Below are 21,442 nucleotides of genomic sequence, written 5' to 3'. Positions count from 1 at the left end.
CCCTCCCCATCATTCCTTCGTGTTTCATAGCAACTCGGCTCAAAGCAGCTCTTTCCCCCGCTGCCCTGCAGAGACGTGAACCTAACACCATTCACACCTTCAGGAGTCCAGCAGCTAATAAGCTGCATGTTTTTATTCTCTGAGAGTAAAAAAGCTGCTAAATAAGCCTGGAAACAGAAAATATAAAAGTTTTGAAAGTTAAATCAGCGGAGCATTAACAGGGGGCTGGATGAGGAGAAAATCTGCTTCTGTTACGGGTTAATATATATCATATTTTTTATTTACTGCATTGTATTTATTGTACAATAAGGGAGCATGAGTTCGTTTAATTCCACCCCTCATCTTCATCATCATCATCAGCTGCAGCAGCAGTCTGAACGAGGAAACGAGGCAGAGAGACGACACCCGGTCAGAGATGGAAAGATTCACCAAACATTTAGCAAAGAGGAAATCTTGTCTGATTTGTGAGGCTGAATCGGCTCCACTGAGCTTCACAGATCCTGACCCAAACGAGTCGTTAACTCCAGGAGCTGATTTAGCTCCAGTATTCAGGTCAACCTGAGCTGAAAGACACTTCAGCTGCTGGGACGGAGAACCCAGCAGAACCAGCAGAACCAGCAGAACATCAGTGGATCAGGAGGAGTAAAGACACTTCAGCTGCAGAAACAGCCGACAGGAAACGAAGAGTTCGGCTCCTTCAGGCAGAGCCGGCAGCTCCTGAAGTTTAACACCAGAGCTGAACATTTACCCTCAAACTCTCTGCTTCTATCAATCAAAACCAGATGAATTCTTCTGAGCTCAACCTTTGACCTTCTCATTCAGTCCTATCAGGAACATGTTATGGAAGCTCCTTTTGCACAGAACCTACAGTAAATCTTTCCTGATTTTCCTCTCTGCTTCTGTCCCACAGCAGGTGAAAAGATGGAGTCTTCAACAGACAGAAAACAGCTGAAGGCTGTAAAGTTAGAATCCTCTCCTCCCTGCAGGGTTTCTCTGACACTCCATCTTTAAATTATTCATCCAGCTCTCTGAAACAATACATTTTTGATCAGCTGGATCCAAACTTAACTCCTGATAAACTTACTGTCTTGATATCTGCCAACTTTCCTGTGAGCTTTGGTCTTATTGTGAAGTTTTCTCTGCAGGGACTGAAGCAGCCGGAGGGTGAAGACCAACCCTCCGAGAGAGACGGGTGGAAACACCGACTGGATCCCTGCCAGGCTGTAACACACTCCAATCGATCGCTCCCAGCGTCAGCAGCTGAGGCAGCTTCTGTTCTGCTGCTGGCACAGAGAACCAGCAGAACCAGGCAGAACCGGCGGAACATCAGGGGATCAGGAGGATTAAAGCTGCACATCGAAGCAAACGGATGACGATTTACGAGACTGTCACAGGTTCTACTTTTTATTTTAGTTTCAGGAACATTTGAGACACAAACAGACTCAGAACCCATCGGTGGAAACAAAGGCTTGGAGAAAGAACTGATGGGTCACCATCTTGCTCTCCTTTCCATAATAAATGAATCCATACGCTGGCGCCAGATGATTATTTTAATCAATAAGTTTTAGTTTTGTCTCGACTTTAAAGCTCCTCCAGGGAGGATGAGCTGAACGTAACGGGACGTTAACCAGCAGAACGAAGACAAACTGACTGCAGGTCAGCGCTGAGGGTCACCGCCGTCACCCAGAAGGCTCCACCTTCTCAGGCTGTCCCCTGTCCTCTCCCCTGAGGACATGTCCAGCCTAAGACCAGAAACAGAACACAAGACCCAGGACAGAGAGATCCACTCCAATCTGTCCAGTGGTTCCTGAAATATTTGGCTGAAAAACAGACAAAACAAAAGCAGGACTGAAGAGAACAAAGAATGAAAACAAACAAAAGGGTCTCGGGTTTAAAAGCACTGGTTCCCCTGGTGCTAAAAGGGTCACAAGTTAGAATCCCAGCTCCACATTTTAAACTTCAGTATGTAAAGAATGTGGCCCTTCAGACAGCATTCCTCCCATCGCTCACTGAAACACAGCCTCTGCTGTCTGCAAACACCGTCCGTTTATTCAGCCAAATCAGGAAACAGAAACTCTGCTGGTTTTATCCACGTCGCCTCGGTCCGAACAAAACCGCCATCCAGACAGCCACAGAGCAAGACGAGCAGAACAGTCACATAATAAATGTAAAGAAAAAGAAAAACAACAGCAAATATCATAATGAGCTCAGCTTATGTCAGCATTAAGTTTCTGCTCCTCATCATCCAATAAAACAAACTTTCATCTCATTTATTACAAAAACTGGAATCTAACCCAACAAGTAAAAAACACATATTTATTACTTTCACTGAAAGAAAAAAGGTTTATTTACTACTGACTGATATATTAATTAGCTCATTTTTAAAGTTGCCAATCTTTAACAGAAAATACATCCTGACTCTGAGCTTATTAAAACCCAAACACGTTTACATTTGTAATAATTTTGCATATTTCCTGAAACCTTATCTGAGTTATTGCTGCGGAGAGAAGCTGAATACCACAACACTGTAGTATTACTGTAGTATTACTGTATGCTAGCAGTTAGTTTCTTCTTGTGATTTAAAGCCATGTTCGCAGTGTGTGTGTGTGATGGTGTGTGTGTGTGTGTGTAATGGTGTGTGGGTGTGTGATGGTGTGTATGATTGTGAGTGTGTGTGTGTCATGGTGTGTGTATGATGGTGTGTGTGTGTGTGTGTGTGTGTGTGTGTCAGCACGGTGAGCGGGACACCTGAGGCCGTCCCGTGGCTCGTTTCCTCACCTGCCTCCGCCTCACGGAGCATCAGATCCAAACACGGAAATGGCGACGATGAGACGGTCGGACCGGAGGCGCTGGCGGGCGGTCCGGGCGGGTTTTAGCTCAGTCCAACCGAACCGGGTCGGATGAAGCCGAACGGAGCGGTGAAATCCTGCGGGGGGACCGAGGAGGAGGACGAGGCTCCGGCCTGTGGGACAACCGGGGCTTCGGCGGTCAGCACGGGGTTTCCCAGCGACAGTCCTCACCTGCAGGGGCTCATCTTTGCTCCCCGCGCGCCCCGCAGAGATGAAAGAGAAAGGTAAAACGCCGCAGTCGGTGGCGTCCTCTCACGTGCAGAGGACGGAGAGCTGCCGCTGCCGCCGCGCGAGCTGCTGAATCATCCACTGTCACACGCGCGCACGCGGTTAGAGCTCGCGCGAGGCACAGCTGACTCTGACGTCATGTGCTCGGTGTAAACAGAACCCTTTAGTGGCCGGATGCAGCTGAAGCAGCTGAAGCAGCTGAAGTTTTAATCCGTCCTTTCTTTAGACTTTACTTTTTAAAGAGACGGAATTCCCTTTAATCCGGTTCTGATCAGACCAGACCTGTTTCAGCCTTTGGGTCCAGTTCTTCTGCCTGACGCCATAAATCCAAGTTGAGCACAAAAATAAAAATATGTAAATTATAAATGAACTCTTTCTATCAAATGAGCAGAAAGTCCAGGAAAGAGCTGAGACCTTCATTCTTCAGATCATGACCCCAAATAACAGGACAGAGTCCGTCAGGCTGAAGTTTTCAGAGGTTCTTGAAAGGCCTTCATCAAAACATCAACTAGCCTGGATTCTTTGTATCTCTTTGGACAGTTACGGCAAAAAAAAAACCCTCATTAGCAGTTGTTTATAATGCTCACCCTGCAGGTGTAACTCTAAACATGTCAAAGGTGATAAATGTTTGCAGCTTTAACATTCAGAACCAGTTGTTTAAACTGATGTGTTCATGTCCAACCAAAGACAGGATATCCTTCAGGAAAATAAGACCAATAAATTTATATTTTATGATGAGAACATTTTAAAGAAACTAAAACTTGAAAATGTCTCTCAGACTGAAAGCAGCGTCTCTGTGTTGTCAATGTTTGTCCACGAGAGGGCAGTATTGACCCTCTTATAGAGTTTGTTTTTTATGTTTGGCTAAACAGGAAACACATTTTAATAATAAATATTTGTTTTTTTCCAACAAAAAAAGTCAAACTCAAATCACCTTAACACAAACCTTTATACATTGTTGACAAAAACTTTTAAATCTGGGCTGTGTTTTCAAATAATTTTACAACAAATTAACTAAATATAGTTTAAATTGTAGATAGAAAGTTTCAGATGACTAATATTATTTAAGTGATTATCATTTCTAGCAGTTTTTTTCTTGGACTTAATGAGAGAATTTGAAAACATTTATGAAACATCAAAGTGAAGTTTATTTAATTAACTTTTTTGCTTGAGAACAAAATGCAAAATCTGAATAAAACTTGTCAAATCCATCGTCCTGAGTTTCCTCGCCTGGTTTTTTGTATTTTTTCATCATATTACTGCTGAGTTTCAGGCAGTTTGTCTTGATGCTGACATCAGAATAACCTCAGTTTCATCTTAAAGATGATGTGACACCAGGACTGAAGTCAGTGATGAGTTAAAGTGAAGCTTTGAGATGAAGAGAGTTCAGGAGGGCTCAGTCCTCAGTCCTCAGTCCTCAGGGGGTTCTGGTCTGAGACCCTCCAGCCTCAGTCCTCAGGGGGTTCCGGTCTGAGACCTTCCAGCCTCAGTCCTCAGGGGGTTCCGGTCTGAGACCTTCCAGCCTCAGTCCTCAGGGGGTTCCGGTCTGAGCGCGTCTTTCTTTGGGTTAGAGGATGGGAGCGCGTCCTGGGACAGCTGTGCCATCCAGGCGGTGACTCTCGGGATCCATGGAGTCTTTTTCCAATGAGAGTAAAGCCCAGAAGCACCCGGACCCGAACCAGCAGCGGGAGGTGAGCCCCGGGTCGGACGGAGAGCTCAGCCTCCGCGCGCTCACCGGCTGCGTCCTGTGCGTCCTGATCGTGTCCACCCTGCTGGGAAACACTCTGGTGTGCGCCGCCGTCATCAAGTTCCGGCACTTGCGCTCCAAAGTCACCAACTGGTTCGTGGTGTCCCTGGCGGTGTCGGACCTGTTCGTGGCCGTGCTCGTGATGCCGTGGAGGGCGGTGTCCGAGGTGGCCGGCGTCTGGCTCTTCGGCCGCTTCTGCGACACCTGGGTGGCCTTCGACATCACGTGCTCCACCGCGTCCATCCTGAACCTGTGCATCATCAGCATGGACCGGTACTGGGCCATCTCCAGCCCGTTCCAGTACGAGCGCAAGATGACGCGCAGGTTCGCCTTCCTGATGATCGGGGTCGCGTGGACCCTCTCCGTCCTCATCTCCTTCATCCCCGTGCAGCTCAACTGGCACCGCGCGCGCAGCTCCACCCGGGACGGTCCGGACGGCTGCAACGCCAGCCTGAACCGGACCTACGCCATCTCGTCCTCCCTCATCAGCTTCTACATCCCCGTGCTGATCATGGTGGGCACGTACACGCGCATCTTCCGCATCGCACAGACCCAGATCAGGCGGATCTCGTCCTTGGAGAGGGCGCCGCGCGCGCAGAACCACCACCGGCACCGCACCTCTACGCATGACGAGAGCGCGCTGAAGACGTCTTTTAAAAGAGAAACTAAAGTTCTGAAGACCCTGTCCATCATCATGGGAGTGTTTGTGTTCTGCTGGCTGCCTTTCTTCGTCCTGAACTGCGTGGTTCCGTTCTGTGACCCGGACAGGCCCGGGGAGCCGCCGTGCGTCAGCGACACCACCTTCAGCATCTTTGTGTGGTTCGGCTGGGCCAACTCGTCCCTGAACCCGGTGATCTACGCCTTCAACGCGGACTTCAGGAAGGCCTTCTCCTCCATCCTGGGCTGCAGCCGCTTCTGCTCCACCTCCGCGGTGGAGACGGTGAACTTCAGCAACGAGCTGGTGTCTTACCACCACGACACCACCCTCCAGAAGGAGGCCGCGGGTCCGGGCGGCCAGAGACTCATGCCGGGCCTGGAGCAGAACTTTGACAAAGTTTCAGCTGGATCTGATGACTCTCGGGCCCAGCGGAACCTGCTGCTGCCCGCCATCCTGCAGTTCGAGTGCGAGCCGGAGATTTCTTTGGACATGATGCCTTTTAACTCCTCCGAACCTACAGACGGTGTGATCCCGGGTCAGATCCAGGACCTGTGATCATCCAGGCTCAGGTCTGGCTCTCCTGAGGGGGACTGGTTCCACTGAACAGGGCTGAACTTTAACCTGTTTGTTTAAAACCAGTTTCACTGAACACAATCTACACCATGACAAAGATTCTACCACTCCAAATCTGAAAAAAAGGTGTTTCATTGTGTAAAATGTAAATTAAGACTGAATGCTTTTAAATCTCAGAAAATTCAAAAAATAACATTTCTTTTTCCTAAAAATTGTAGTTAGTTTCAACATTTGTTATGTTTCCATGTTCCACTGTGAATTAAATATGGGTTTACAGGATTTGTACATCATTTCATTCTGTTTTTGTTTACATTTCAAACAACCTTTTTTGGAATTGGAGTTTTATTCTGTTCTAAAAATGCATCACAAGCAGCTCAGATCTCTGACTAAAAGTCTGGAAGGATTTAAAGAAATGTTGTGAACTCAAGCTGACGTTTGTGTGACAGATTATTTAATTTATGTTTCTGTTAAAGAAGTGTCTGATTTAATGTGTTTTTATTTTATCAGGCTCTGAAAGTTTGACTCTAAACCAATAAAATCATGAAAGACTGATCTAAATAAAGTATAATATTTGTGTTAAACACACAGCAGTTCTTTGGTTTCTTCTCTCTCTGAACCTCTTCATGCTTTTATGTAAATCTGTCCTTCACAATAAGCAGATAAATGATTCTGAAACTGCTCACTGATAGTGCTCCTACAGCTTTCCTGGAAATCAGAATTACATTTGAAGCACATCTTAAACTGCTCTTTATGCCAACAGATTAGCTGCACAAAAGAGCTTTTTGTTCCAGATGTTTTGATGTGATGCTGCAGCCTTTGATATGTTAAAACCAGCAGCTCGATGGAAGGATAATTAACAACAATTACATCATTAGTTTCTGTGTCTGATTGCCTCCTGTTGAGTTCCTCAGAGCCAAACTGAACAACGGACCAGATGAGGGCTTTTGTTGCTGTTTTCCTGTCTGCAGCCGAATGGAAACAAACAGGAACATCTGGAGCTCCAGATGCTCAGAAATAATAAAAACGGACTGACTGAAAATTGGGGCATTTTGAGATATCTATGGAGATACAAAAACAAAGAATCAGACTTTGTGTTTTTTCAAAAAAGATGCTGAGAACTGAGATGTTCAGGGAAATGTTGCTGTTAGAATCAACAAGTTTGTTTAGGATTAATAACCAACATCTGCCTCCATATGGTCACATAAAGAAGGAAACAGTCCAAATTAATTAAATGCAACATTTCAGCAGAGTCGGAGGTTTGTAACCATGGTAACGCTACACAACAAAGATGGTGTCAGATTTATTTTAAATTACTGCTCTGCAACCTGAAGTTTTAAACAAAGATCTCTGTTAGCTCTGGGGATGACTCTGAGCTACTACCACACCATCTCATTATCTGTAAAAATGACTGAGTTATATGTTGATAGCAGGGGCGGCCATGTTGAATACAGACATGTTTCTGACAGTAAATCTTTGGGTTTTAGTGTTTCTGTGACAGTGAGGTAACACACGCTGGGACGTTAGTGTATTTTACAGAAAACTACAGAGCAGCGCTCAGTCTGAACACAGCACAGCTGTGAGCGTAGATGTTTGAAGCTTTTGTTTCACTTGTGAAAAGCAGGTTGGAGGTCAAAGGTCAGGGAGCAAAACAGACAGCAAGCCTCCACTTTAATCTGCAGGAGAAAAATGTCAGCATTGTCTTCAAGCTTCTGTTCATTCACTGAGCTTCAAAAACCAAACTGTTAAAGGCTTAAAATTGTTTAAATGAATGAATGATTTCCCATCATGAGTTTTAAAGAATCCTAGTTTGACCATTTTAGCCTTAATCTTCTACATGATTAGATGTTGCATAAGGAGTTATTGGAGATGACCATCAGGTGGAATTTAAAGTTTTCTGAAACAGATTAGCTGTGGAGGCCATCTTTGGGTTATTTTAGTTGCAGAAGTACAGCCAACTTTTACTTTATTCCATCCACTTTGCAACAGGATTGATGCCAGTTTTAGTTTTTGCAACCATTACTCCTGATCTAACATCTGGTTTAGCTGAGTTTAAAACTCAAGAACTTCAGCTTTAAGTCAACTTGTTCATATTTACTGTAATATATCTCCTCCACCTCATAAACCTGTCTCAAACTATTAAAGCTTTAGTTAAGTTTGAGGCCATCACAAGGAAAAAAATTAACCAAAGAGGCATTAAAGGAAGAAACAGTTGTGTTGTTTTGAAGTTTCACATTTTGTCCCAGTTTCACCTGCAGGAAACAGACAGCCATATTAAAAGGTAAATATTGCAAGCTTTGGTCTTTTGGGGCCCCTTTAAAATTTAGTTCCCTGGGTGTCCTGTGGGACTCCAGGGACAGGAACGTAGTAGTAGGCATCGTCCGTGGTGTATTTGCTGTCAGTCTGGGAGTCCTGCACCCGCTGGTAGCCACTGTTAGTATGGATGACATGAGATGAAGGGTACACTGGACGGCGCTCGATCATACTCAGGGGGATCTGGTCAGCAGCCCAGTGAGACTGGATGGAGGGATGGTTTGGACCCAGGAGCATCATTGCTGCAATCATCTCCACAATTCCTGCATTCATGGAGCTGCCAGAAGATCCAGAGCGAGAGCCATGTCTGGTGTAAGACCCTGTACCCAGTCCAGAACCAGCACCCACATACCCAGGCTGGGACACAAGTGGACCTGGGGAGGGGAAGAAGATATACATCTCCAGTTACATTTGATGAATCATAGGCCACAACCACCACAAGAGGTGTTGACTTCATACATAGTTGTCACTGGAAACTTACCTTTTTTAACAGGGTAACAAGCTCCAATGATGAAGAGCAGGAAACAGATCCAGGAAGTCCTGTTTAGAGAGAAAACCTTCATTAGAACCAGGAACAGACCACAAGACCTTTCAGACCAAGAAGGAAAACTCACCTGAACACAGCCTGAAGCATCATGTTGAACCCTGAGTCACCAGCACACCTGGAGCAGACTGAACTCAGCAGGAGGAAGAAGCTTTGTGCTGTGACTGAGCTGAGGCTGCAGCTGACTTTATATTCCACCTGCTGAGATTACACTCACCACCTCCACCTGCTGAGATTACACTCACCACCTCCACCTGCTGAGATTACACTCACCACCTCCACCTGCTGAGTGTCCACTTCAGGAAAGGCATCACCAGAAGACACCAAAGCAATGTGTTTATTCTGAGATGAGTGTAACTTGGGTTTGTGTGAATTATGTTGGACAGTTGATTCTGTAAATGTATGTAGTCAAGCAGTTGCGATAAATCAGGCCAGATTTATCGAATGTTTGTGAATGTTTGTTATGGGGAAAATGTGGCTGATCCTTTTTCTAAAGGTGTGTTCGAGCCCCCAGCTGAAGACTAACATCCAGCTCTGAGGAAACAGCCAATCACAGCTGACGAGCCACACCTGGTTCACCTCCATGATGAGCTCTTTTAAAGCTGACAGGTGAGCTGCTGCCTCCAGGTCCAGGCTGGAACCATGGGAGGTGTTGGAGTGCTGCTGACCTGTCTGATAGGTGTTTGGCTCATTAAAGGTACGACTCTGATTGGTTTTATAGCAGAACAAAGGCCTGCAGTGAAACTTGGTCGGACTCTGATGTTTCTCTGTCTGCAGGCTCCTGTTCATCAGCTGCTGCTGAGCTGCAGGGAGGACTAGAAGGTGAAGAAATCTGCTTCCAGACTCCATGAAGTGCTGCTTCCTGACACCAACTCAATGTTTCTGATTTCAGGTCCAAAGAAGAACAGTTTAAAGAAGATATTTGGACTCCTGAAGAATGATGTTAAAGGTGAACAGTTTCTGTCAATCTCTGCCCAGATCAAACTTCAGATTAAAGGCAGTTTAAGGTCTACAAATGTTGACTGATCCGTCTTACTTGGTGGGAATAAACTTGTTCTTTCTTTTTCATCAGTGAAACAGGAAACCAATGATGTGAAAGCTGCACAGAGTGAGTTTCTGCCACAATGTGGGAACCTGACAGACACCAACTGCAGCCTGGTTCGCAAAGTCCGAGACGACCGAAACTCAACAACCCGGCTCACAGATGAGGCGCAAACTGGAGTTCTGGATGCGTCGAAGTTGAGACCAGAGGAGGAAATGGCAATTGTGCCGCCCTACTGGACTCCACTACCATTTACTCCTCCACCTCCATGGACTCTGCCACCTCCACGGACCCGACCATATACTCGACCACCTCCACCGACTCTACCACCCAAAACGACTCCCCCTCGGTTGACAATGCCAACTCGATGGACTCGTCCTCCTCGGTGGACGCGCATCCCTGGCGGACCCAAATACCATTAGTCCAGCTTGCAGATGTGGAGAACTCTGGCCCATGATGATGCCAACATGATGGCCTTCCGGTCCCTGATGTACTTTGGTGTGAAAACCAGTTTGCAGCTAGCTGCTTGTCTGAGGACTGGAAGTTCAGCTGAACCTGTCGTCTCTCTGTGTGAGGACAAAGTAACTTGTGTGGCACGTTCCAGAATGTCTGAATAAATCTCAAACTACATTTTGCTGTCTTGGTTTTATTGCTGAATGTTTCTGGCACAAATGGCAAAGGTGTCAATGAAACTTTTTCTTTTCCAGACTTTAATGGAACATCTGTCCTCTTGATGCTGAACAAGACAAATCTAACAGGTTTAACGTTTTCAGCTGGTTCAGTGACTCTGAACCATTTAGCTATTGGGTCTTTTGCCTCGGCTACATTAAGCGCTAGCTGGTTTCCCAGGGCCATCAGTCAGAGCCATTGGACCCATCACTACACTGAAGACAATACAGGTAGATCTAATTAAACCACATTGAACACAACCTTGGAGTCGAAATGGCTCCTCCAGCTAATTGAACTAGTTCAACACTGCAGAACTTTGTATTGACACTGAACTAAAGCCAGCCTATATAACCATGTAGAGATGCACTGTCATGATCACATGACTTAAACTGACACTTTAAAACCCAGGACTGGTTTAAGGCACTTTTCTTTTACTCATGTGGAAAAATTAAACATGTTCTTGTAAAACTCAATACATTTAACATGAAGGTACATTTTGTAAAGCTCTCCTCACATCATCATCACTCTTTTTACCATTTTCTCATGTTCACTTATGCAGCTTCACCTAGTGGCATGGAGCAACATGGCTTTACATAACGTGCTATTTAAACATTACTGTAACTGAATTAACAAAAATTAAAATGGTATAAAGTGACTTTCAGAATAACTTTTACTTTTGTTCAGAAACAACATTTTTCCTTTGTTCTCTTTTCAGGGGTCTCCACAGCAAGTCCTCCATCTGACTCTGTCCTCCGTGTCCTTTTTGTCTCTAACATCCTTCTGTCCCTCCTCTGCACATGTCCAAACCATCTCAGTCTTTATCTCCCAGTCCTTCAGCCTGTGCTGGACCTCTGATGACCTCAGTCCCGATCCTGTCCATCCTCATCCCTCCTGAGGAGAACCTCAACATCTTCAGCTCTGACACTTCCTGTTCTGTCTCCAAACCAGACAACATGGCTGCTCTCACCACTGTCTGCAAACCTTTCCTGCCACCCTTTTATCACAAATCCCTCGTGCTGGACTCTTCTTCACCTCACTCCCCGTCCTCCTGGACAGATGAAGTCCTGCACCTGTGTGACCTTGTAGCCTCACTGTTCCACCTCTCACAGGTAGTGTTTCATGGAGTGAGGTAACTCATGTACATGTCTGAGAAATTGTGCAGATTAGAGTTGCATTTTATACAAGTATGAATCTAAAAGCTTTAGTGCAAAGTCTTGTGAATACAACTACAAACTCTTCCCTTCAAGTTGAAAAGATGTCACAGGGCAGAGTAATGTATCCACAATATCACCAAAGATGTAACTGTACAGAATTAAAAGTTCTGAAAAACAGCAAATAGTTTGATCCTTATCAGTAGGTGGTGGTAATGCACACCTGCAGCACATCCTTTCTAGCCGGTTGATAGAACTCCTTGTTAGTGGCTTTCATTTTTTTAAAATGAAAATCACTCATTTAGTCCAGGTGTTTTAGTAAGTCTGGAACAATGAAGAAGTTTACATTCTGACAGCAGACATTACAAGTAATAATGTTTAGATACCATAGCTCACTTTATGAAGCAATTTGTTTAGTTAGGAAGTTTGGATACTTTACTACAGATACAGTTTCACTTCAGGCAAATCACAGACAAAGTCAGCAAACAGAGTTTAAGAGTTCTTTTATTATGTTCAAGAAACAAGGCCGATCTTGGTTTCACCAGCAGGAGACGTCAGTATCGCAGGCTTGTTCAACAACACCGAGTGGATTCTAGTCTGTACCTCAGCGGGTCTTCTGAGGCCACTGAGATCCAGATCCTGGTTGGTCCTGTGGGACACCAGGAACAGGAATGTCGTTGAAAGTATCCGTGGTGTATTTGTTGTCAGTCTGGGAGTCCCGGACTCGCTGGTAGCCACTGCTGGAATGGATGATGTGGGATGAAGGGTACACAGGGGCGGCCTGGATCATACCCAGGGGGATGTGGTCAGCGTGCCAGTGAGACTGGATGGAGGGACGGTTGGGCCCCAAGCCCACCAGTTCAGCAATCATCTTTGCAAGTTCTGCATCCATAGAGCTGCCAGAAGATCCATGACTGTAGCGAGAATAAGCTCCACCTCTGGAGTAAGACCCACCTCCATACCTAGAATCACGAGCATAACCAGAGCCGGTGCTGGAGCCGGAGCCGACACCAGAGCCAGCCTGAACTGGTCCTAGAAGAGAAACAGACCTCAGTTTCTGGAGGACAAGTCTCCACAGAGTAGAAACAGTTGATGGGTTTTGTTTCTCACAGAAAGTTCAGTTTCATAGACGGAGTAAAAATCAGTTCTAGTGCTACCATTTCCCACAAGCATGTCTAACCCCAGGTTTTTAGTTTGAGGGTCTACTTACCTTTTCTATGAGGTAAAGAAGCTCCAATACTGAAGAGCAGGAAACAGATCCAGGAAGTCCTGTTTAGAGAGAAAACCTTCATTAAAACCAGGAACAGAACACAAGACCTTTCAGACCAAGAAGGAAAACTCACCTGAACACAGCCTGAAGCATCATGTTGAACCCTGAGTCACCAGCACACCTGGAGCAGACTGAACTCAGCAGGAGGAAGAAGCTTTGTGCTGTGACTGAGCTGAGGCTGCAGCTGACTTTATATTCCACCTGCTGAGATTACACTCACCACCTCCACCTGCTGAGATTACACTCACCACCTCCACCTGCTGAGATTACACTCACCACCTCCACCTGCTGAGATCTGATCAGGTCAGATGGAACTTGGAGGAGTAGTTACAGAACAACAAAGTGTTGGTGTGCGGTGACTCTATCAGTGATTAAGAGTATAAGGAATGGTTAATCCAGAAGTTGACGAGTTGTAATACAGAGTTGTCACACTGGTGTTGGTTTCAGCTCGTGTAGGAATTCTGCATAATGAGAAGGTGGATTCATTGGTAAAGACGTCTGTTGAAAGAAAAAATCTTTGTAAAGTTGAGTTTAAAAGTTTAACCTGGAAGGGAAGGCACTCATTTTGTTTGGTGAATAAAGAAGACCGTAACGGTTCCAATCAAGGTGGAAGGAAAAAAAAACGTCAGCTTTTAAAAGTCAGGAGGAGGAGGAGGAGGAGGAGGACATGCATGTGCTAAAAACATTATACTGTAATATGTTTGATGATTGTCCTTTTAATTCATAATAAATCTTAAATGGCTGCTTTACTCCATTTCACAAACTTTAGTTTCATCCCTCAGATCTGCGAAGAATGTTTCCTGTTCAAACAGTGATTAACCTCCTGCCTCCAACTCCTCTTCATCACTCCAGCCCTGCTGCCAGCAGCTTTAATGACAAACTCTGCATGTCATTTCAGACACTTGGAACATTTCTGATTGCTCGAGTGGACACACATTGATGTTGAACTGTGGAGTAGGTCATCTGAGCAGCTGAGCCTCCTCTTCAACAGGAGCTTCAGGATGAGCCCACGTCTTCACACCGTTCTGTAATTGTCTTTGTTCAGAAAACGGTCATTTCTTCTGCCTCGCAGCAGCTGGCTTTAGATTTATGATGAATTAAATATTTTTCCACAACAAAGCTGCAAACTTAAATCAAACTGACAGAAGTCCGACTGAAAACCTGCGAATGAATCCAAACAGACTTACTTCATATAATACAGTTTGATTTGATATAAAACAATACAACTGTGGATGTTTCAACACAAAACAAACCCTTAAACTGTTATTTATCAACTTTAGTTTGATTTTTTTCTTGTTGGTTGAATGATTGAAAATGTCTTGCAGTTTCCAAAAACTGCCACTTGGTGGCACTGTTGCAGTCTTCTGAAAAATATTCAGCTATTTTTCTTCCTAAATTTAACCTAACACCTTTTTTACAGTTTATCATTTAATTATCTAAAGGAAACAAATGATTCTTGGGGTTTTATTTTTGCAAAATAAACATTATTTCTGTGATTTCTTTAGGCAGTAACTGCTTATAAATGTTTGTCTATTTTGTGAATTAGATTAATTTGAATGTTAATTTTTTGTTGGATCTGTGGTATATATTTTAATCTGAGTGTGAAACGTAATAAATACTCAGTAGGGAAGAATAAATCATCGGACTTTAGAAACATTCATACAGAGATGAAGGAAGAACAGTGAGAACAGAAGAAGGAGGCAGAATGGAGTCACTGCAGGAAAAAAGGAGAGGATTGGGACTGAGAACAAATAAAGGAAACATGCAGGAGGTAAACATGTTACTACAACACCTGAGGACACCAATAATTAATAATGTGACTGGCCATCAGCTACCAGGTGTGTCTGTTTACCTGAAACAGGAAGTGAGTGAAAACAGGTCAACGATGGTGACGTCTGTGGAAGAGCCGTTTGGGAACAGGAAGTCTGATCATTTTGATGTGTTGGTTCATGTTTTTGCTCAGATTTATTGAGTAAAACATGCAGATAAAAGATAAACAGTAAAGCTGCCTGTTTGAATGCTGCGCCCTGACAGCCTCTGACTCATTGTGATTGTTTTCTTCAGCAGCAGATTCACGTCTTCTCTGAGACTCTATGCTTGTCTAATTCCACCATATTTGTTCACCGACACAGACTGAGTCAGCTTGATGTGGATCAATCAAAAGACTCAAACTTTTAAGTGTTTTTCTGGTGGGTTCAGCCTTTATTTACATCGAGTGCAGACCCGCATTTCAGAATCGCAGTTTTTACAGAATCACAGGTTAAAATGGAGGATTTTTTAACCTCTGATTATTTAACTCAGAGTTTGATGATGTCACACAAACTTCTGAGCTGTCTGAACGTCACCAAATATTTGCGAACTTTTTATTTTCACAATCTTTATACTTCTTCTACAGTTTATACATCTAAATGTCGGCATTTTGTCAGAGTAGATCATTGCAAACGGAAGTCCCAAAGATAGAGGGTGGATGTTTTCTAGTTATCCTTCTGCAGTTTTACTCAGAACTGAAGGAGCAAAGAATCAGACCATCCAGGCCCTTTAGACAAACATTACAGCTACAGAGCAGCAGTCTGCGTTGGATATGATGTTATTTGGGACTTTACAACACGCCGACATCAGCTGGATCTAACATCCACGCTGTTCCCTGAAGACTCTGTGTTTTATTGTGCAATCTGAGCTTTTTCACTCTTTCACAACAGCTGAGCTTTATTCACTACAGCTGGGTTTTTTTGTGGTTAATGAGTCTTAAAAGCAAACATTTTAAATTCCAAAAGGACAATTATTGACATGTTTATCCTTGACCTCCACGAGCTCCGAGGTTCAGGGATATAAATGCAGCTCAGAAACATCAGATTTTCATCAGATCAGTAAAACTCTGACAATGAAGGTGAGTTTAAACATTCAGCTTTTTGTACAATAACAACTTCCATAAGCTTTATTAAAACAGTGAATTTCCAGCCTTGCTGCATGTTCTGCATGTCCGTCATGAAATAAGCTGAAAACTGTTCCTGTGCTGCAGCTGCTGTCGGTCCTTTCTCTCCTCCTGGTTCCTCTGGGAACCTGCAGATCGGACCTCGTCCTCCCGCTAGACTGCAGCAACATCTCTGAGGCCGACACCAGCCGACCCAATGGAGTTTACGTCATCTATCCAATCGGAGCCACTTCTGCTGTCCAGGTACAACAACACTTCCTGTCTCCCTCAAACAAATAAACGCCATTAATGCCAGAAGTCCAAAATGTTTACTGGCTCAGAAAACTGATGCACAAATATTCTCTTAAAGAATTAGTGTTAATTGATTAATTGATCCGACTGCAGCCATTTGAGCCACAGAATGTGCTCCATGGTCCTGATGTGGGTCCAAACAGAACCTGAGGTGTAGAAGGAGGTTCCTCTGGTTCCAGTTCTAACAGTGTTTGTTGCCTACCTCTGATAGAGCGGATGTGAGAAGATGCAGCAGCGTCAGTTTTCGTTGTGTGTTTGTGTGCAGGTGTTCTGTGACATGGACTCTCTGCAGGGACGCTGGACCGTGAGTACGTCCACTTCTTTCCTCACTGATCAGCTCTTTTATCATCATCCTGTTTCTCTTTATGATTTTTAGGGCTCCTACTTGCCCCTGTGTGATTCCTAAACATTTTTTTAAAGGAACTCATTGCAAAGTATGAAAAGTTGATCCTGAACTATATTAAATGGTGCCGTTTGAAAGAGTTGACTCCAGTAGTTTTCCAGATATATTGATTTATAATTCTAAAATAGGTGTTCAGAGTCAATATAAACAAAAGACTTAGCTGAAACCGTCAAAAACCAGGTGTTTGACTCCCATCAGGCTGACGGAAGTCTGCAGTGAACCTCAGAGAAGATGTTTGGATGCATCTGCTGCTGAATGCTAAAGAACGAGTAAAACAACTGTCAAGAATAAATGACAGGAATGAAGCAGGATAAAGACTGAGCCCAGCATTCAAACAAACGTCTGCTGGACCAGTCAGGTTATTGTCCGATTCATTTTCAGTCACTTCGGCTGTTCCTGTAGGAAACAAACTGATGGCAGAAGGCATTTGAGTTTGACCTTTCAATCAGGTTTTTAAATGCAGCTAACTTTGGGCTGTCAGGTGTTCCAGAGGAGGATGGACGGCTCGGTGAACTTCTACAGGCCCTGGGATCAGTACAAGATGGGCTTCGGGAACGCTGCTGGAGAGTACTGGCTCGGTGAGACCAGAACCCAAACCAGCAGACATGAACCTCAAACTGATGGAGCTTCAGGAGGTTCTGACAGATCACTTCCTCCTTGTTTTCAGGGCTGGAGAGCCTGTTCCACCTCACTCAGAGGAAAAGGTACGAGCTGCTGGTGGACATGGAGGACTTCGAAGGAAACAAGTCGTTCGCTCGGTACTCCTCGTTCTCCATCGGACCAGAATCTGACGGCTACAGCCTCCAGCTGACTGGGTTCATCAATGGAGGAGCAGGTGGGTGGAACTGATCTGCTTTCTGCTGAAGGCATCTGGTTGTAAAGTCTTGAGGTGTGTTTGTGTAAAATGACTCTAATAAACCCTGATGCTGTGCAGTAAATCTGCAGCTGATGTGGGTCAGAGGTGGTCAGAAATACTAATAATGTTTTCCTTCTTGTTCTCTATGGAAGAGGATTTATAAGAGAAGAACATGTCCCCAGGATAGAACAAATGATAGAGTTTGTCTTTAACCAGGTGATATAATTTAATTAAAACAGTTTATTCCCTGGATAAACAAGCCAACATGATGTGAATAAGACCAGCTCAGAGACATGACAGAAAACCTGGTTCCAGGTCCTGATCCAGCAGAACCTCCTCCAGCAGCACCACAGAGTCCTGTTGCATCATGACCCAGTTTGTCGGACAGATGGCCTCACATCTGACTCCAGAATCCATCAGCCCTGTCTTTCGGCCTTGGCGCTGTCCTAATGCGGTCCCACTGATTCTGATCAGTTAATCAGTCCATCTGATCAGCAGCTCCGGACTGATCCTGAACCTCTGAGATCCTGTGGAAGCAGTTGGGTGTTTTGAGGTCAGATTTGGATCATTTTAGAACCTGGTAAAGACCAGATCAGTTTGATCAGGTCCTGCTGTGATTATTTTGTTTGCTTGTGTTTCTGCAGGAAACTCTTTGAGTCTCATCAGCGGACAAAAGTTCTCTACATTTGACAAAGACCACGACACCTGGGAGAAGAACTGCGCTCAGTCGTTCATCGGGGCGTTCTGGTACACGAACTGCCACGATGCAAACCCTAACGGGCTTTACCGCTGGGGGGCCGATGGGTCTCTGTATGCTGTTGGAGTGGAGTGGATCAGCTGGAAGGGACGGGGCTACTCCCTGAAGGCCATCAGCATGAAGATCCGCCCCGTGGAGTAAATCTGCAGGACGTCAGCAGCAGGCGGAGCAAACTGTATCTGCGATTAAAACAGGAATTTATTCTGCGATCAGACCCCTTCACCAGCTCTGCCCTGGAAACGGCACAACAAAAACATTGAAATCACTCGATCAGATAAAAGTTTGTTTTTATTCCAATTAGCAGCTAGATGTGACTCTTCTACGATTGGACAGAAATGAAGTTTGTTATTTTGATCCAAGAAATCAGAACCCATCCCAAACTCTCTATGATACTCTTAAATGTAAAGTCACATTTTAATGTGGTTTGTGTGTTTTTTTGGTGAAGAAGGTCCCATCGCCATATTGTATGAGCTGATTTGAGTTGGGGTTGTAGTGACAATTCCCAAAAGTCACCAGCAGAGGGAGTGTCTCCCGGGCCTGCCGACACACCACATCTCACGTGTCTTCCTTGTTTTTCCTGCAACAATACAGGTCAGTAGCATGGATATTATGAATGCAAATACCGCCTAAGGTTAGAAGAACTCCTTCTGTGCAAAATATTATCACTTTTGTAGGTGGGAAATACGTTTTTAGTTACTGAAAGAAGGTTAATTGAGTTCAGCGGAGGCGAGTTGAATTCACCATTAGTGTGTATGGGGTAAAGATGGTGGACCATGGAAATGTTGTATTTAGTCTGAATGTGGCGTCAGAAGAACTGTAACTTTTAAAAGTTGTAATTTCATGTGAGTATCATACACTGACAAGTATTGCTGAGGTTTCGTTGATTGTGCCTTTAACTGTATTTTGTTAGTACTGAGAATGTTTAGTATGAAGTTCTTATAAGTTGTGTAGTTGAGTGTCAAAAGCAGCAGGTAAGTTACAATAATAAAGGTGCTGTATTTGTTTTCAGCTTTAAAGCTGGACTCTCAGAGTAAAAGAGGTGTTCTGAATTAAAGGGACAGTATACTGTAAATATGGACAAACAAGAACCTTTTCATTTTCTTTGTATAAGAACCAGAAGTAAATATGGGAATTTTGAGGAACTGTTCAAAGATGACTATTGTAAAATTAAATTGAGTTGTGTAGAATGATTTATCTGTTAATAAATCAGACCAGAGCCTGCCTGCCGACAGACCACATCTCACATGTCTTCCTTGTTTTTCCTGCAACTGTAACATCTCCATTTCTGGGTCTCTAGCTGAATAAAATCTGTTCCCAGTTTAGCAAACCCTAAAACATAAAGTACTAAACTGAGGCGAGTTTCCTAAAGCTCCTTGTTCTTGTTTTAGAGGCTTCTGAAGGTTTAAAGAAGCTGAAATCCACACGTTTCTCCACACCTAGATGTCTGTGTTGTGTTTGGTATCTGGGTGTGTCGACACTCTGAACTGAAGTTTCTGTAAATAAAATACTCCGTGATCTTGTATTAAAGTCAACTTCTTTGGGCCGGGTCATAGCAAAGACTGAGATCACCAAATGATTCCTGAGCGCCGCACCGCTGCTGCTCACCGCTCCCTCAGGGGATGGGTCAAATGCGGAGAACAAATTTCGCACACTCAGGTGTGTGACAATCAGTGGATCTTTAAGTTTAGCTGACTGACCTGGTTCTCTGTTCAGAGGTTTGAAAGAAGCTGCTGGTTAATCACTGCCCTCTGCTGGTCACACACACAAACTACAAACACACAAGCAGGAGGACAAACGGGTAACCATAGACATAAAGAGGGATTTTATCACGTCTATGCTGTTAACAACAATGACTTATATACTATAGACATGAGCTAAAAACACCGCCATCTTAAGGAAGAGGAAAATGGCTGGACATTATCATCGATAAGTGTTTTTTTATATAATAACGAGGCTATGAAGAACTGAAGGACAATAATCTGATCTCTGAGGAGCTCAAAGCTGGAATCACTGACAGGTAGGTCATTAAATGGGACATCTTGATGCTTATTACATGAAAATTAGGAGGTTTATTTCATTGTCTATTATATTACAGATCTACTCCGTATTCAAATATTAATTATTGTGAAGTTTTGTATGAGTCCATTTTTAAATATGCAGCTGAGAGAACTTAGAAGGTATCAGGAAATCAACAGTGACTTTAATCCCGTCTAAAATCTGTTTCTGATCATTTAACAGGAGGTTAGAATCACCAGGATGATCGCTCTGAAAGTGAAGACTCAACAATCACCAGATGTTTCCAGCTGTAATTATACTAATTATGGTATGAATAAGATAAGTAATTCCTGTTTAATGAGTTTGGTTCTTCAATACGGGACTCAGAGGTTGGATCATGTGTTGCAGCTGGTTTTTAATGATTTTATTAATTTATTTCTGTATTTATGAGCTCTGTGATGTTGTGTCTCTGTGCAGTGGAACCCCTCTGTCCAAGGCTAATTAAATAAAGAGATTTTAACTTTGACTTTGTTAAAATCCTTAAACTCTTAGTTAACAGTTCCTTCACCATCAGGCAGAAACATGTAATCAGATTACTCTCCTCATCTTAAAAAGAGTTTGTCAGAAGTTTTACAGTTCAAAGGTCAGAAACTGCTGAAAATGGAAAAAGATCAGCTCAATAATCTTGTCTTTAAAAGAAGGCATGTGTTCACTTTTACTTCTAAAAACCTTCTCACTGTTCTTATTGTTCACAATCCTTTTAAAATCATTTCTTATTTATTTTTCTTTTTTCAGTAGTCTGACTGAAAAATGCTGATTTTCTATCGTTTATCACCTTTTATCGTTGCTGTTTGTGGACTTTTATTGCTTCCTTTGGACCCGGCTGGCAGTGGAAATATATGGTTCTGAATCAACTTACCTGATAAATTAATGATTATTTATAATAATAACAATAACAACAATAATAAACATTATTATTTTTATATAAATAACCATTATTTTAACAGGTTAGTCAATTCAGAATCATATATTAATTTTTATCTGGTAAATTAATGGTTATTATTAATATTATTTGTCTAAATAATGTTTTTATGAGCAGACAAAGACTTTCATTTGACGTGGTATAACATTCATTCATGTTGGTGTGTTTGACTTTGTCTTTATAAT

At 43.6% G+C, this 21,442-nt stretch overlaps 4 protein-coding genes across 9 annotated transcripts in view; 3 read left to right on the top strand and 1 right to left on the bottom strand.

Moving 5' to 3' along the window:
- Positions 1 to 3,195, bottom strand: part of LOC108251101 (serine-rich coiled-coil domain-containing protein 2) — a 30,555-nt gene extending 27,360 nt beyond the window's left edge. For 4 of the 6 annotated variants that reach the window (XM_037980857.1, XM_037980859.1, XM_037980856.1 and 1 more), the window contains exon 1: positions 2,779 to 3,195. The gene's annotated coding sequence lies outside the window, so the exon portion shown is untranslated. The remainder of the gene's footprint in view (positions 1 to 2,778) is intronic. The other 2 variants (XR_005234326.1, XR_003038496.2) reach the window with 2 other exon arrangements.
- Positions 3,196 to 4,418: 1,223 nt separating this feature from the next.
- Positions 4,419 to 6,226, top strand: LOC108251099 (D(5)-like dopamine receptor). Its single transcript, XM_017441272.2, has one exon. It carries the CDS (start codon positions 4,706 to 4,708, stop codon positions 6,035 to 6,037), a length of 1,332 nt encoding a protein of 443 aa, XP_017296761.1. The 5' UTR covers positions 4,419 to 4,705; the 3' UTR covers positions 6,038 to 6,226.
- A 3,296-nt stretch (positions 6,227 to 9,522) lies between these two features.
- LOC108251100 (programmed cell death 6-interacting protein-like) lies at positions 9,523 to 10,581 on the top strand. Its single transcript, XM_017441273.2, has 4 exons — positions 9,523 to 9,606; positions 9,687 to 9,731; positions 9,802 to 9,858; positions 9,982 to 10,581. Exons 1-4 carry the CDS (start codon positions 9,552 to 9,554, stop codon positions 10,371 to 10,373), a joined length of 549 nt encoding a protein of 182 aa, XP_017296762.1. The 5' UTR covers positions 9,523 to 9,551; the 3' UTR covers positions 10,374 to 10,581.
- Positions 10,582 to 15,549: 4,968 nt separating this feature from the next.
- Positions 15,550 to 20,801, top strand: LOC108251098 (microfibril-associated glycoprotein 4). Its single transcript, XM_017441270.3, has 6 exons — positions 15,550 to 15,928; positions 16,061 to 16,216; positions 16,530 to 16,568; positions 17,149 to 17,245; positions 17,335 to 17,502; positions 18,168 to 20,801. Exons 1-6 carry the CDS (start codon positions 15,923 to 15,925, stop codon positions 18,419 to 18,421), a joined length of 720 nt encoding a protein of 239 aa, XP_017296759.1. The 5' UTR covers positions 15,550 to 15,922; the 3' UTR covers positions 18,422 to 20,801.
- The last annotated feature ends 641 nt before the right edge of the window (positions 20,802 to 21,442 follow it).

This window comes from Kryptolebias marmoratus, linkage group LG17 (assembly GCF_001649575.2).
Source record: "Kryptolebias marmoratus isolate JLee-2015 linkage group LG17, ASM164957v2, whole genome shotgun sequence".
NCBI lineage: Eukaryota > Metazoa > Chordata > Actinopteri > Cyprinodontiformes > Rivulidae > Kryptolebias > Kryptolebias marmoratus.
Note: the sequence above shows the minus strand (reverse complement) of the source record. Positions and strands in the feature narration are given on the sequence as shown.